The 17,886-nt window shown below is 36.0% G+C and overlaps 1 protein-coding gene across 6 annotated transcripts in view; it reads left to right on the forward strand.

Annotated features, from left to right (window-relative positions):
• Positions 1–17,886, forward strand: part of LOC134658200 (peripheral plasma membrane protein CASK) — a 157,600-nt gene that overhangs the window by 124,453 nt on the left and 15,261 nt on the right. For all 6 annotated transcript variants that reach the window (XM_063513812.1, XM_063513819.1, XM_063513826.1 and 3 more), the window contains one exon: positions 16,678–16,869. In XM_063513812.1, the coding sequence (XP_063369882.1) occupies positions 16,678–16,869 (192 nt within the window). The remainder of the gene's footprint in view (positions 1–16,677; positions 16,870–17,886) is intronic.

Below are 17,886 nucleotides of genomic sequence, written 5' to 3' on the forward strand. Positions count from 1 at the left end.
TCATACACTTAAAAGATCGATCAATTATTTTTTTTAATCCCTCGTAAAAATATTTTTTATCTTTCGTGTAAAAATGCTCCTCCACTGCCGCCTTCAATGCTTCATCGTCAGAAAATTTATTTCCACGCAGATCCTTTTTAAGATTGGGGAGCAAAAAGAAGTCGCTGGGGGCTAAGTCCGGACTATACGGTGGGTGAGTAACAGTTTTAAACCCACGTTCAACAATAGCTGCCTTGGCAATATGAGCAGTATGGACGGGGGCGTTGTCATGCAGAAGCAGAATACCTTTGGTTAACTTTCCTCGCCTCTTTTCTTTAATTACATCCTTTAATTGACGTAGAATGTTAGCGTAGTACTGTCCTGTGATATTTACACCTTTTTCTTTATAATCGATTAGTAATACTCCTTCACAATCCCAAAATATCGTGGCCATGACCTTGCCAGCTGAAGGGATGACCTTCAACTTCTTGGGATGAGCTGAACCCTTAATGTGCCACTGCATGGACTCTTGTTTACTCTCTGGGTCATAATGATGAACCCAGGTTTCATCTCCAGTAACTATTCTTTGCAGCACCTCATCAGGATTTTCACCGCACAGGTCAATAAAATCGGAACAACAAGCTACACGCATGTCTTTTTGAAGCCGAGTCAGCATTCGCGGAACCCATCTTGCACTTACTTTTGACATATTAAGATGGTCATGTATAATATCATGTACGGTACCAATAGAGAGATTGGTTACTTGTGCTATAGATTTTACCTTCACTCGACCATCTTCCAATATAAGTTTTTCCACTTTATCAATATTTTCTTGTGAAGTAGCTACTACAGGCCGGCCAGGTCTAGGGTCATCTTCAATTCTCTCCCTTCCGCGTTTAAACTCGCTTGACCACTTTTGAATGGTAGATAAAGAAGGAGCAGACTCACGGTAAACACAATCCATTTCCTCTTTTATGGTTTTTTGATTTTTACCCTGTTTTGTCAAGAATTTTATCACGCATCGATGTTCTAATTTAGTTAACATTGTCAATTCGCACAGGATGTTCATGTTTGTTCAGCAATTGCAGAAAAACAAAAGACTATCTCGGTTCGAATTATACTTTTTTTTAATGTCAATGAATAAACCTTAGCGGCCAGTAACGAAAGAAATTTTAGAAGAGGTCGTAAGATATCAATACCGAGAATATTTTGAACGCCCCTCGTAGTTCTCGTAGGCAGCGCTGCTGGAGGCAATATCAAAAGATTAATGAGACTGCAATGAGTGACAACGGAATAATGTTATTGCTGTACACTTCAATTCATAACTTGTTATGATGTTAAACATCCTAATTTGATAAAAAAAATACTAACGAGATGGATATGATTCATATAGTAAAAGGATTCGATATGTCATACCTAGTCGCAATATTAATGTATAATAATTTGAGATGAAAGATGCAAATACTATAGTTTGTAATTGATTATTTTCATTTAGTAAATTTCGATTGTTAACTTTGATATTTATATTAAAAAGGTCTTAATTAAGGGCATCGTGCATTCGACACTCTTACTAATTGGGAACCAAACTTCGTTAATTGCAGGGATTTGGCTAGAAGTTCCCCTGCAAGCCTCCTTGCCTCAGTTTCACTTAAGTGCCCATATGCGGGCCTCAAACAATCTCCAGCTTACGCTTTCGGGCCACGTTAAGCGAGACTGAAGTGTTTCCATTGTGCTTGGAACCTTTGTAAGAGAGAAGAGTGGGAAAACAAATGTGTATTTGACTAGACGTGTGAAAATATGTTTTTTTCCTTTCGGTCACGATTACATTTACTGTGTCGCCGATGTTTCAGTTGAATTATATGAGATTATTAAACGGTAATGTTATGTCAAATTCGGTTACATACTGCGAAAAAGATTTGATAAGCTAGCTAAATAATAAAACAAACATTCTTTGAATATTTTTGTACGTTGCTCTCAAACTTTCATCCCTACTTTAACAAACAAATGCACTCACCGTAAGATAATTCTAGAAAGGTATTCATCATGCCGGCGGAGTGTAATAATTTCAAACTCTCATCGTTTATAACACTCAAAACTGTCAAGAGAAAACGAGTCTGTAAAGTCATACAACTACCTAACAACTAACTTCGATGTGCTTTGTAAAATACGGTTTTTTTAATAGGTATTTATTTTGGTAGGTATTAGTTTCGACACTTTAGACTGAAGGTCCTCTCAGTTAGTTATTTGTACCTACTTATAATCTCTAAAAAATGTTCTCCTATTATGATTGAAAGAGATTATGATTCTGAGTAGAAATAATAGAAATATGTATTTCGAAAATTATAAAAAAGTGTAGATAGATATTATTAAAATGTTGTTTTTCCTATAAAGACGGTGTAGGTTCGATGTGCAATACATAATTACGTGGAATGTAATAATTTAAGTGGAATAATTATTTATAATAGAGAGGTATAAAGTCTGAGAAAAAAACGTGCCCCTTAGTTTTACACCCAAAACAGAGGCGCTTCCATCTCATTTACCTGTCAAATTCGAAGCACGAAATTGTATTAGATTTTATGTATCTTTGCTCCTAGTCATATAAACAACATACCTACTAAAACTTTCGGTTAATAACTTTTATACCTACTTATTATAGTATACAAGGAAAAAGTTGTACTTTAAAGTCCAGTGTCCACAATAAGACTCAAAAACTTCTGCTACTGCTCTTTTGTCTTCTAAACATTATATACAAGAATACCGGTCCCTCTGATATTGAAGTAACTTTGTTTTCCACCAACAAAGTTGTAAACTCCACGTACCTATTGTTTGAAATGTGTCTGCATTTGTTACGGTTTGGTGAAATTCGACTTGAATTTTAACAGTTTGAGCACTTCGTCGTCAACATGCATGTGACATCTTTGAAGTTGCAAGCATCAATAGTTTAGTTTGCCGCAATAATGCAGGTCGTACTCTTGTTTGCACCGACGTTGCACGTTCTATGAAATTTTCTTCGTCTTAACGCTAACTAAATACAACTAACGGATGCATTCTAAAGAAGAATATTGGCGCAGGCAATAGTTTGTTTTTACAAAAGTGACTGCCTTCTGGTCTTCAAACAAAGATAAGAACAAGGGTATTCTTATTAGGATTAGTCCGATGTCCTGACTTTGTTTTTCTTCACAACAAAGCGACTGGGAAATATCAAATAGTCACGCAGTAAGTATTAATTTACATTGTAATTATAGATAACTGAACTTCACAATCTCAGTGTGGATTATACCCCATTGTTCTTTCGTATAAAGTTGTCTACATTCCGGTTATGTTATACCGCTGTATTCGGAAAATAAGATCCGTTCTAGACTAGAGAACGATACGATATGTACTAGATACGTTGTAGTTTAGATTTCAACTAGTTCTCTTTTGCAGCTCAATTCGGACAACAAATGTCACTTTTACATTAAAATATCGTAATAATATCTTGTGGAATTCGTTCAAGAGTATTTGACTGTATATTTAATTAATGTAACTACTGAAATGGTTTTCGGAGTGGGTAACTATTTTTAAGGTAAAATGTTATGAAAGGCTTATGATATAGTAATACTTACGCTAATTACGCTATGTTGGTATGGTATTCATTAGCAATACAACCAATATTCGGCAAGTAGGTATACGGTATTCGGCCCAAACAACTGTTAATGAAATGTGTACTAGTAGTAAAGTAGTTATAATGTTTAACCATTACTAAAAAGAAAACCTCTTGACATTAGGTTGACTCCGGCATTTCCGGGCACGGCCTAATGTCCTACTCAGAGCTTATTAGGTTCTACCGAATTACTTGAACTCTGCACGGTTCGTTACGGATAATGGTTTCTCGTAGTATCTTAAGGACGCATTTGTGTGCCTCAAATTTAGTACTTGAATCTGCCCTTAACTAAATAATGATGTGTACCTTTCGAAATAAGTGTAAATTCCCGCCAGACATCCACTTTGAGAATATTAAGTGCTACGCTTTTGTTGTACTGTCGTGTCGTTTTGATATTTTTGATGACAGTGGTTGATCCTTTTACTTTCCCTGATATATTTATATTTTTCTGTATCAAACGAAGTAAAAGTATCGTTTGGGCTTTATCAGGTCTCACAAACACATTACTAAATCTCCGGAATTGGCACTGTTGGACCCGTAATAGCCCCGGGAAGTAGGAACAAGTTGTTTTTGTTTGCCTGTTGGTAGGTATATACTAAAAATGCTTACTTCGATATGTCAATAAAATCGTGTAACAAACTTTCATGCAGTATTATATTATATATATGTAAATGTATGAATAACTTATTTTATTGTTACAGTTAGTTTATTTATGGGAACGGCTTAATGCGGATTATTAACTATGCAAACGCATTTTTGTCTATTAGAATATTGGGAATCGTAGCATCGAACATAAACAATTGAGCATCGAATTCGCATGATTTCTTACCGGAAGCCGAATTATTTTGTACTTGAAAAGGACTAAATGTAAGGCCTGAGTGGGCGCTCGAAGTGGAGCGTTCGGCGGAGCGTGCAGCGTGGCGTTGAGCTCCCAGGTGATTTGAGCAGCGTGCACTAAGGCCGCTACTATACGTTTGTATTTGTTTACATGCACGCCGCACGCCCCGCCCCGCTGCACGCCCAACTCGAGCGTCCACTCAGGCCTTACACTAACAGGTAGGTACACCTAATGTAATTTGTAAAAACAGTAGTGGTCAGTTAAATACCTACCATCGTTTAAACAAACTACCTTCCCTCCACTTTTATCTGTCCAAAACAGAAAATTTATACATAGTACGTTCTACAAGCTCGACGCATAATATTAGCAACATGGTGAAATTTACAGCGGAATTGTAAGAAGGGAACATTAAATTCTAGTACGTGAGCAAAAGTCCAACGAAATTTCTAGAAATTTAACGGAACACTCGAGTTGCATCCGTTCGTGGAAAATTGCATTTATGAGTGACAATAATGGAATTAAATATGCTATTTAAGGGATTAGTGCCATGTTGTTTTAAATATTTTACTTTTAATACTAATAATTACACAACATAACACATCGTAATTTTTTACTCAGGTCAGTCGTAGTTTAACAAAGTAACCTCAAAATACTTTATTAAAATCTATCAAATCAAATGTGTATGGAAAATGAGCGCTAGAGGTTGTTCCCTCAAAAAAGTTAGTTAATTTTCTTCCGACAGCCTTGTTTTGGTTGCGACGTACATAATTATATATTGGTTAGGATATGAAATATTCCTTTGCGGCCTCATTATCCCCGTAAGGTTAAAAGTTTAAAACTCAAAAGTTACCCCGAACATTTTTCCCTTTATTTCACTTGGGTCTTAGGTTAGGGGTTTACAATGTGAGTATAAAAGTACAATATTAAGAACACTTACAAAACATTACAAAAATATACAAAACCTTATAAAAATACATACATTATAAAAAAACTTTTGTTTATATATTGAATTGAACACTATCACAAAACGCTTTTGCTCACAGATGAGAGTGATGAGAGACGATATCTTAACACCATTGTGTAATGAATATTCGGGAAGCCTCAAGACTCAAGATCTCATTTACATTGAATCCAGTGTCCAACATCAACTAGGCAAGGAACATAATAATGACAAAACAGATTGTGTGTTGGGTCGTTGTAACTTTAACCGTTCTTATGTAAATATAAACAAAAAACTTGCGATTTGTACCGCAAAAGTGGCCGAGTAGAACGACTTTACCTCTTGACACTTTTTTTACGTGCGAAAGCTACACTCATGTAAAAATATATACAAGATGCTAATAATGTAAAGTATTTAGGTACTCATAACCCTATAAGTAATCGTTTTATAAAATGGTATACCTACTGACAACAAGTGAAAATACAGGACAAGCTACAGCATACCCGTATTTTATTGATGTGAACCCGGCTTAGCGGTGACAAAATTTAGTGTTCCATCGTAACCCTAAAATACGTAATGGCTGGCGCTTCACTTTGATATATTATGACAAAACGGTGCGTTGAAACATTTTGCTTGTACAAATATTTATACATATTTATTATGCGCAGCTAAAAGGAGGGGGACCACTGAAACCAGCTTAACTAGTGCATTAGAGAAAGACTAGATATTACTGGGATGAGATAATATACCTACCGACTACTTAATGTTTAAAGACCTTATTACACGTAGACACTGTCCAGCCATCTGGTCGGCACAATTTAATTGTATCCTATAAGTACTGGATTAAAGGTGGATCTTTGTATTTGACTTCGCATAATGCAAACACTGTGATTTAGACACTAAAACAATATTTTTGGTTTTTACACAGGGAATTAGGAACTTGCGCCTGCGGCGATTTTTGGTAGAGAGAGCATGCATAATACAATATGACCTTAAAACCTAAGTCGTCTAACGCTGTTTGAGAAATCTTAAAAAATATTTTACAATGAATCGCATATTACTTTAATACCTACATATAGCGCTCGCACACTCTTTTAATTCACATAGTTTGGCCAAAAGTCGGTGGCCCTAGAGTTGGGATATAGTAATATACTTTCATTTTCTTAGACCACGCCAGTTACGAGTAAGTAGGTACTACCCCGAGGAAGGGAAGAGTTTAGATACGTTTTTTGCTCCAACTGTTACTGGCAAGTTGGTCAGCAAGATTATAAACGACGTGACCGATGAAGGAAGCACAGAACAAAGAGCTCCTGTTTTTTTTGTGGGTACGAGTTAGCAGTCTCCCGGTCTTGTGCTTTTGTATTCTGGAGATTGTTAGCAAATAGGCCTGAAGAAGGAGTACGAATTTTGTGGTATTATTGACTCGTGATTTTAGTTAACTGTCAGTACGTGTATAAAAGGTTCTAGATTTTTTTTAATTAATTACGGGTATAACACACATTATACATTGTATATGTATATCAGGTGCTACGCTAATAGTTCTGCTGACTACATATGTAGCATGTAGCAACTAGGTACATTTACGGTTCCGAGAATCCAGACATGAACTGGGTTCGTAGACAAGATGCCAATCGTTCACGCGTAGCTATCTCGTAGCGTAGTTTTCTCTCTCTATCACTCTTCTATATTATGCAACAGAGACAGTTGCGTTTCGTTCGCTGCGCTACGGAGCGGTAACTATATCTTGTCTACCTACTCAGCCAAACTATTAGCTTAGCATCTCTGCATACAAATGTGTATGCTTACATGGCTTACTGTACTACTTACCTAGTTTTTAGGGTTCCGTAGCCAAATGGCAAAAAACGGAACCCTTATAGATTCGTCATGTCTGTCTGTCTGTCCGTCTGTCCGTCTGTCCGTCCGTATGTCACAGCCACTTTTCTCCGAAACTATAAGAACTATACTGTTGAAACTTGGTAAGTAGATGTATTCTGTGAACCGCATTAAGATTTTCACACAAAAATAGAAAAAAAACAATAAATTTTTGGGGTTCCCCATACTTCGAACTGAAACTCAAAAATTTTTTTTTCATCACACCCATACGTGTGGGGTATCTATGGATAGGTCTTCAAAAATGATATTGAGGTTTCTAATATCATTTTTTTCTAAACTGAATAGTTTGCGCGATAGACACTTCCAAAGTGGTAAAATGTGTGTCCCCCCCCCCCTGTAACTTCTAAAATAAGAGAATGATAAAACTAAAAAAAATATATGATGTACATTACCATGTAAACTTCCACCGAAAATTGGTTTGAACGAGATCTAGTAAGTAGTTTTTTTTAATACGTCATAAATCGCCTAAATACGGAACCCTTCATGGGCGAGTCCGACTCGCACTTGGCCGCTTTTTATATGTTTTACAATATTTGTCACGTAACAATGCTTAGAACTTTGCCCGCGTCTGTTCGCAAAAGCTTAATAATCTTGACACTTTCACGGGGCTCTTAAGATGATGTGTAGCATTTATACATGTCATGAGGCAACACTATCATCATTTACTGCTAAGTGCCTATCATATGTTTATTTTTATTAAAATTGATGCAGCTGTTGACAAAGGAAATAGTTTGGTAGATAAGTGTTAGTTATATTTTTATTTTTATCATCATCTTCCTCGTGTTGTCCCGGCACTTTGCCACGGCTCATGGGAGCCTGGGGTCCGCTTGGCAACTAAGCAATTTTGCGTCTTTTTTTTTTGGTATTTTTCGTTATTAAAAGTACAAAGGCTACTCAAATTTCGTAGAAGTAAAAAAGTCTTCGTATTATAAGATTAAGTTATAACTTATAACCGTAGTTAGGTATAGGAATCGACTAAAGAAAATATTGCACTGTCTGACGTTACAGTTACAATCAAAAACAGAGGGAAACTTTTTCCTTCGGGGAGTTAAGTTAAATGGTGAAAAATGCAACTTTATAGCTACAGTGTCTTTAGGGAGTACTTGAAATCTCGTAGTAAACACAGCATGTCCAGAGGCATTATTTATTAAAGTATGTACCGTCCTTGTTTTGTTCCGAAGTTGGTTTTAAACTGCACTGGCTTTTACGGTGAATCCAAGTTTATTGTGAGGGTTGATGTGGAGTATTCCTTAACTATTAAGTAAATTCAGTTGCACCCTACCTTCCCTGTTTCGCGTCTTGGGCACGTAATAACTATGCCATATTGATATCAGTTCACTGGTTAACGTATATAAACTCATCACTTGAATTTGTGTAAGTGAGCGTTTCTTTCATTTTTTGCCATTTTTATATATTGTGAAATTTTTAGCAACTTTTATGTTATTTCTAATCAGGATCGCGAGCCCTTTTCATCCTTATAGGAGAAAAAAAGTGTCCTAAAATTTCCATACATTTTTCAAACTTTCCTTTTTGTTACTACCATACAAAGTATATGGGGAAATGGTAACACAATAGGAAAACAACTGTGGGACATTTTTTTACCCTATTAGGATCGAAACAGCTCGTGATTCTGAGTAGAAATAACACAAAAGTGGCAAAAAAGGTCACAATAAATAAAAGCGGCCAAGTGCGAGTCGGACTCGCCCATGAAGGGTTCCGTATTTAGGCGATTTATGACGTATTAAAAAAAAACTACTTGCTAGATCTCGTTCAAACCAATTTTCGGTGGAAGTTTACATGGTAATGTACATCATATATTTTTTTTAGTTTTATCATTCTCTTATTTTAGAAGTTACAGGGGGGGGGACACACATTTTACCACTTTGGAAGTGTCTCTCGCGCAAACTATTCCGTTTAGAAAAAAATGATATTAGAAACCTCAATATCATTTTTGAAGACCTATCCATAGATACCCCACACGTATGGGTTTGATGAAAAAAAAAATTTTGAGTTTCAGTTCGAAGTATGCGGAACCCCAAAAATTTATTGTTTTTTTTTCTATTTTTGTGTGAAAATCTTAATGCGGTTCACAGAATACATCTACTTACCAAGTTTCAACAGTATAGTTCTTATAGTTTCGGAGAAAAGTGGCTGTGACATACGGACGGACAGACAGACGGACAGACAGACGCACAGACAGACATGACGAATCTATAAGGGTTCCGTTTTTTGCCATTTGGCTACGGAACCCTAAAAATGGCAAAAAATAAAAGAAACGCTCAAGTAACGCAATGATTTTGTTTTTAAATTCGGAATTTTATTTCATTTTTTATTTTCTTACCCTTATGGATTCCTGACATTACACAAAATTCTTCAACGTTTTCGTTAAACATTTAATACATGTTAGTCTAATAAAATTGTCTGAAAGGGGTTAAGTAAATTAAGACATTATACAATCATGTGACGTTGCTGAAAGCCATTTGTCTACCCCATTCACTGTTTAATTCGATCTAAGTAAGTTACAACACATGCTAAATGTATTACTTAGACGAAAGCAAATAATCGTATTTTGATCATTAAAGAATTATTTGTTCAAACATTTTAACAAACATTTTATCACACCAGTTTACCATGTTCATCAGTGTAAATCTTAGAAGCTAAATAAATTAAATGCTTTATCACCTACTGTACCTTAATATCCTGTACTACATGTTGTTTTTAAGTATTCTGGCAAATAATTCTGATTCTGCTTCTGAAAATATAATTAGTTTTGAATGATATTGAACGTTTTTTACGTTCGGATTTTGTTGTGACCTCTACTATACTCGTGTGGAATCCGTATATTTAGTTGAAATGTATATTGAAAATACCATTTTTTATCATCGATTTTTTTTTTAATGATATTGAACGTTTTTTACGTTCGGATTTTGTTGCGAGTACCTACAACTATACTGGTGTGGAAGCCGTATATTTACTTGAAATGTATATATATATTGAAAATTCAATTTTTTAACATCGACTAGTTTTTGAGAACGTGTATTTAATGTATTAAAATTCTTCTGACTTAGCCATTGGCCATTGGCGAGTAAAGCAAAAAAAAAATGGCAACCACTCGTAATAATAGAAATAAAAGTAGTATTTCAACACAAACTGTGAACGTGCAAAGTCGTCCCGAAACAGATAAGTACCCCTGAAACCGCATTGTCTCCCATCCCACGTTATTTATCACTAGTGGTTGGGATGCGAATGTTCGAAAAGTGCCCTTTGTATCGCAGGACAGATAAACTGCCTACCTTTAAAGGGATATATGCTGAACAAGTGAACATGTATCTAAACGTGACAGGAATATGAAGTGATGACTAGGGGGAAAGTTGAATTTATGTTTATTTGGAATTTATAGGTATATTTTGTCGTACCGTTAAAAGTGTTAATATTAAGCTTTCTTAGGTGTACCTTCTGAATTAATTACCTACGTTTTTTACTTAAGAAGAGTGATTTGATTTGAGGCACGTAATAAGTAAGTAATAGAACTTAGATCCATTAATTGCGATAAAATACCTAAATCCCAGTTATATCGAAATTAGAGTACCGACGTACATTAATATATAAGTCTATAATTTCATTCGGTATACCGTAGCAAACCGTTTCATCAGTAGAATCACTGCGGAATGGTACATACCTATAGCAGTTTTAACCTACTACTGATTGTTAGGGCCAATTTAAGGCCGGGTAAAGGATTAAAAACTCATAGGTAAATACTTTACCTATTAAATTACGACTATCAATAAGCAAGGCGTATCTGTAGTAATATAAGTATAGGCTTTACGAAAGGTGCCAAAAGCATTAATGACTGGCGTACCGTTGAAGCATCCAAGCGCAACCTCTTGATGCTCCAAAAAAAACTATGCCGGCTCAACTACAGTGCAATTCTTGTAAAATATGAACAAACCCCTTTATTCGCTATTTTATAAATTACAAAAATACTCTTGGGAGCTCATCAAATCCATGACATTTTTCAGATCGAGTTTCTGAGATAGTAGAGTGGATTTCAAAAAATGTCTTGCAATATCCGTAAATCTATAATCTGAAATTGATCTACGCAAATCGTTAGACCGTCACAAATTCTTGAAATATATTTTCAAAGGAGTTTTTAAATTTTCTCAGTATCTTATCTGTCTTCATCATTTCAATCGTTTAATTTTATACAAACTACCGCTGATTCAATTTTTTTTGTTCTGTAATTAATACCAGACAATTGGAACTTTCTGTTAAGGTTTCACTGTCTCAACATTGTCTTCAAAGGAAACTTTTACGACTTATTTAAAGCACGTGAAAGGGCTCAGAAAGTTAATTTGCTATTGTTCAGTTGCATTTCTGAATGAAATTAGTTGCACAACACGAATCCTCGCTGTCGGCTGGGCTGCCTGAGGCGGCTTTATTGCCGACCATAGTTGACGCTGCAGGTTTACTTTCATCGAGGCAATCTTAACTGTTGTCTCTTTCTGAGCTCTTCATAAGTTTTTTTTTAATTAAATCCTAAGTTATTGCTCGAAAATCATAGTATAAGGTAGGTATATAATAGTAGTGTTAATAAAAACGGGCCTTAAAAGTGATCCTTAATGTTCGACGTTTATTTAAAATCACACCCCCTATACCCCAACCCGGCCGACCTCGAAACAAAACCGAGCATGTATGGTCCTGACAAGCTTTAAACACCCACTCAATTTAAACACGTCTCATAATACATATCCATATCAAACATAACCTCTTGAAATAACTACGTATATCGATTCATGATGTTTATTTAGTATTTACCTAGCAGCTTCAAAAGCAAAAAAATATTTGTTGTAGTCGTTTAGTCTGTCTTTTTTTTGGAACGAAGTTCCTTATCGCAGGGTACGGACTTGGATGGGGGATAGGCCGATATAAATATGGAAACTTAAATTGACCGGGAAGATTTTAACAGCTACTCTTCTTAATGATTACTGGCCTTGCTATGTAGCTTTCTGTAAGTGGATATTTACGAATGCAAGATGTCTGTTTGAAATGTACGTTCCGTACCTAATATTATTTGTACACACATGCCCCGATTCAAACACAAGTATGAAGCGCTTTGAAGCATGAGGAAATTTAATTTCATTACACGAGATGCTTTGACGATTCATTAAACCACGTTAGCGCATTCGATTCCGCCTATCTAGAATTGGCTGGAGATGGAGGTGATTTCGTGATTGGCGGTGACGATAACGAGATTACGCAAGGCCGCAATGGCAATGCCAAATTTTAATAGGTAGCCCTTACAAAGTTAACCTTGGTTGTATGGTTACCTTAACAAAGTTAAGGTAATCCACTGAGAACGAGAACAGTATTAAAATTTATTAAATACACTGGGTTCTGGGTTATATCTATATTTAGACGATGCCAATGTTGGATTAGCAGTAGTGAATTGTTTTGGTAATTGGCCACGTGTACCTTGACCAAAAAGGCTGAGTATTTTTGTGTATTTTAATATGAGTACCTGGGAGACCGAGCTTTGCTCGAAAAACATAAAAAAATACAAACATGCGCGTTTTCCTAGAGATGAGACCTAGCTAGATCAATTTTTCGCGCCCGAAAACCCCCATATAGCAAACTTCATTGAAATCGTTAGACCCGTTTATAGGTATAAGATTTGATTTAATTACCTAATTTATTATTATAGCCAAACTGAGACTTGCACGCTTTTACTTAACCTCTTTAGTAACTGTATTATCTAAATGGGTTTTAAACTTATCTTTTCGCGCATTCATTTACTTGTTAGTACTTTGTATAATGAAGATAATAAAAACAAAAAGCGGCTAAGATATATACTGTCAACCCGGGACGATTTATCATGTAGTTTTGAAATTAATTATGCAATGGTTACTGGTTAACGTAAGTAGTACAAGTTAAGAAATATTTTGTTTATTGTTAACTAGTAACTGCTTCGTCACTCTGTATTCGTAGAACTCGTTAATTTTAATCTCCTTCTCCTCCTCAGTCCTTCCCTTCCACTCCACATGACAAGTAGGTATCGTATATGTTAATCGAGGTTCTAAAGTATTTGCGTGCCAAATGCCATCTGAAGCCATTTCTGCGAACAAAATAAAATATGAAATAATTATATCTATTCAAACTTGCACATGCACGATTTTAATATTATAGTTGGATAGGTAACACACACGGCGGGTAAGTAAGTACTCAGTCATTAGCTCTTACCTCTACGTTTACATTGTCGCAATCGAATAAAGTTTTAATGTCAATTAAACTTTTTCGGCAATTACTCATCACGGCGACGTCACTTCTGCCTGCAATTATTGCCATTCTACCATTTTCAGCAGCATGTATGAGTAGGTTAGATATACCTAACCAACATTCGTGAAATGCTCAATTTTTGTTTACAAAACGAAAGCCTAGTATAGTACTGTAATATCTTTACTAAGCAAACAAACTGGTATCAAATAACCCAGTGGCCCAATATGACTACAGCCGGAATGACGATAGCATGTTCCTACATAGAGGATTTTAAATGAAAAATATCCGGTCATCGGTTCGATCAGATGCCAACCCCCGTATTGCCGCTATTGGAATTTTATGTTTTGGCGACAACGCTATCTTAACAATTACCATTAAATATACTTTCACATTGTGTGAATCTCGTTTACATTTTATGGATCTTATTACTCAACAATTTTTTAACGTAACTCTTAGTCTATATTAAATTTGTTGCGGTTATATTCGGCTGCCATTTTCTATTATACCATATTATGCTTGGCTATTTGGTTATATTTATTATTACAAGTTAATTCGCTTTCGCATGGTCATCGAGATGAACAGCGAGTTCCCATGATAACTTTGATGATTTGAAATCAATGGTAGAGACTGAAAAATAAGTTGCAAATGAGCAAATTTGGATAAGTGTATTTAGATAGTACGAGTAAAAAATCCTCTATGAATATTTATGCCTAAGAAAACATTGATCTCAATGGACCCAAAATCTCCATAAAAAAGTGTCTAATGAAAAACATGCCCTACACCTACTATAGTTCGTTTTTTTAGCATTAAAAAGAAGGTAAACAATCTTGACGTGTCTTTTTATTAAAAAATATTGAAAAACGCTTTAAACTTAGTTTATATTATTTATGAAAGCAAAATAATGTAAATGGTCGTATATGATTTATAATTCTAACACACTTGCTCTGACTCTATTTTCAATGGTGATTTTTTTAATAAAATGACATGTCAAGATTGCTCACCTTTTTTCTAATGCTAAAAAAACGAACTATATTCAGTACCTATTATACACCTCTGAAGTTGATAGTTTTATAATAAATAATTATAATATGTCTATTCATGTAGGTACCTATTGTTTATACAACGATATATAACTGAAAGATACGAAACGTTCACCAAACAGACGTACTCGCGTCTGTACATATTTCAACAAAGCCGAGGATTAACTTGTTTCGTCTATATAATCCGATGCTTTTAGAATGCAACTCTCCCATTATCATATGAATACATTTGGTGAGAAGCATTAGCCACAATATAATTAATTTCTCTCGCGCTGAGATAGCTCCAGCAATGTTTAAGCATGAAAGCATTTATTTAGGATTAGGGTTTATTAAATTAGGTATTCTGAATGAATTGGAAATAGTAGGTTATTTATGGGTTGTGCTCGCAACTATGCATTTTTTTTACAAGCTTTTATTTAACTTGCAATGTACCTATGTAATATAGGTAGTTTGTTAGGGTCAAATCATGCAAGTTAAATTTGACCCACTTCCCGGTTTCAGATGAAGATGAAAATTTGAATACCTACGTAAAAGATACGTATATCTACGTGTAAATAAATATGAATTCAACGAAAATTAGTTGTGAAATAGACATGGCCAGTTTATGAATGAATTCATTCTTAAGTGTCCATGCAATTTTGCAGTTCGCTGTCTTTTTTTACGAAAAGGTCCTGAAAAATTATCTTTACAGTTTATACAATATTTAAATTAGGTGACGAAGTGCATAGTTTATGGTAAGTCAAAAAATTCAAAATCCGTTTAAGATGAATACTTTGCCTTTTTGTCCACCTCGAATACAAGCTTCATAAATCGGTTGGAAGAGGTTACCTACAGGACGATGCTGATTAAAATGAATTCGACATAATAAAGGCTAGCATGCCTGACAGTCAGGGAACCACATTTACCTACGGTAAACCTCGACGTCTGTGATGTGGTCTGCTCAAAGCTGCTACACTCAGTGCGCCTAACACTAAATCTTGACTAGCTTAAATAGAGTGTCAAGATTCCGGAATATTTGGCATGAGGATCTACTATGTCATCTCAGGGTTCAATCCCAATCTTTTTACTATTATTACTCGGATAAAATTCAATTTAACTGTATTGTTTGAGGACCCATTAAAAAGTATGAAATTATCTTAATAATGTATGAAATGGTATCGCATTTTGGACAAATTTATATTTATATTCTAGGAAAACAGGATGGCAAGGATCAAGTTCTTTTCTATAACTTTACGCTGTTGGTTGTTAACTTGTTATGACCACATTTATTAGTCCTTACTACAAAAAGTATGACTTTACTAAGATAATTTCTTTGGGATTTATAGGAAAACAAATATTTACTATTCATCATACTTATTTATTTGTGCGATGAACACAAGATATATTTGTTCCTAAGTCATGTGTGTTTTGTATGTATATAAGTATGTATTTATCTATATAAATAGTACAAGCTTTGCTTAGTTTGGGGCTAGCCGCTAGGTCGATCTGTGTAAGATTGTCCCTAAATAATTATTTATTTACTGTTCTTGACAGTCGATGAGACGGATAGCGAGGGATGGCTCTACTATGGTTGTCCGTACACATTGTACAGTCGTTGGCAACATCGGCAAGGAGATAACAGTTCCCATAGTTCATATATTTTTATATATACCATTTATTTATTCGTATCAATTGTTATCGTAACTTTAAACCAAACTCGAATTTAATTTAAATTTAAAAAAGAGAAAAAAGAGCTTCCAGGGAAACTTGTTTGTTTTACAGATATGTGCGAAGTTTAGTGGTTTCGTACTCTGTTAGCTGTAACGACTTTGTGATAGCTTGAATTTTGTTGGTTTTGAAGCGAAATGTTTTTCAAATTGAATAACTTTTTTTATTAGTACGTACATGTTTCTCTCGATCAATGTAGAGGCCCAACCCCACTACCTAAATGTGTTGCAAATGTGTTAAAAATTTTCTTAGATTCCCACGTTACAGGCTGAGCCTTGTGTGGGTATCACTGTACTGTCTCTTTTGGAAATAAATATATTTTTAATATTGATAACAAGTACATACAGGTAATGTATTGTTGCAGGCCCTACTGCAGGCACACGATGTGGTGGCGCGCGAAGTGTACGGGGAAGAGTCGCTGCGCGCCTCTCCGCCGCCGGTCAACGGGCGCACCACGGCCCCGCCCGCCGACGACGACGAGGACACCGAGCCCGAGTTCGAGAACGTGACCAGGGTGCGCCTCGTGCAGTTCCAGAAGAACACTGACGAGCCTATGGTAACACTTTGCCTATGTGTAAGGCCTGAGTGGACGCTCGAAGCGGAGCGTTCGGCTGGGCGTGCAGCGTGGCGTCGGGCTCACAAGTAATTTGAGCAGCGTGCACTAATGCCGCTCCTATGCGTTTGCATTTGTTTGACATGTACGCCGCACGCCCTGCCCCGCTGCACGCCCAACATGAGCGTCCACTCAGGCCTTACACTATATATTCTTTATTTGTCCGACCGATTGTAAAACTTTGCTTTTGCCTGAGAGTCTTTTGGTACTTACTGAAAAAAGTGACACAACACTGTGAGGTCAATTCGAACGTATAGTTTGTAGCTTTCTAATAGACCCCGAAGGCTAATCCTATTGTCTATTGTTAAGAAAAACCGCTCGTGCCACGTGCCACAACCACCTGCATAAAAAATCGGTACTTCGGTTACTGAGTGCCGGCGAGTCGAACGCTACAGAACCAGTCTAAAATGTGTCATCGAGATGCGTAACAAAGGCGCGTTATCGGAGAGCGCACCTACACTGGTTTTTTGAGCGTTGGACTAGCCCGCGCTCAGGTGCCAAATAGAATAATTAGGACCCTTTTTTGCAGGTAAGTAGCACGTGCGGTTTTACTGAACAATAGACAATAGGATAAGCCTTCGGGCTCTACTAGAAAGCTACAAACTATACACTGACTTCATAATGATATCTAAATGCCTTTATTTAGATATCGTTCGTCTCGCACGTGCCAATACATGTACGGATAAGTACCAGGGAAACACACGATAACTGAATTACATCATTAAGGTATCATTTTGATGTCAGTGTACATACGTTCGAATTGGCCTGTGTGTTTTTGCACAACACGTTACAGAACTTCGTAGCTACGGCGTAGCGTACGTAGCGTTGATTTTATCTTATACCTTTAAACGAGCAATTCTTGTATATTTATTTATTTATTTATATACATATTTCGGGGATCTCGGAAACGGCTCTAACGATTTCGATGAAATTTGCTATAACCACTTGACCGTCCGGCCC

This window comes from Cydia amplana, chromosome 2, assembly GCF_948474715.1.
Source record: "Cydia amplana chromosome 2, ilCydAmpl1.1, whole genome shotgun sequence".
Classification (NCBI taxonomy): Eukaryota; Metazoa; Arthropoda; class Insecta; order Lepidoptera; family Tortricidae; genus Cydia; species Cydia amplana.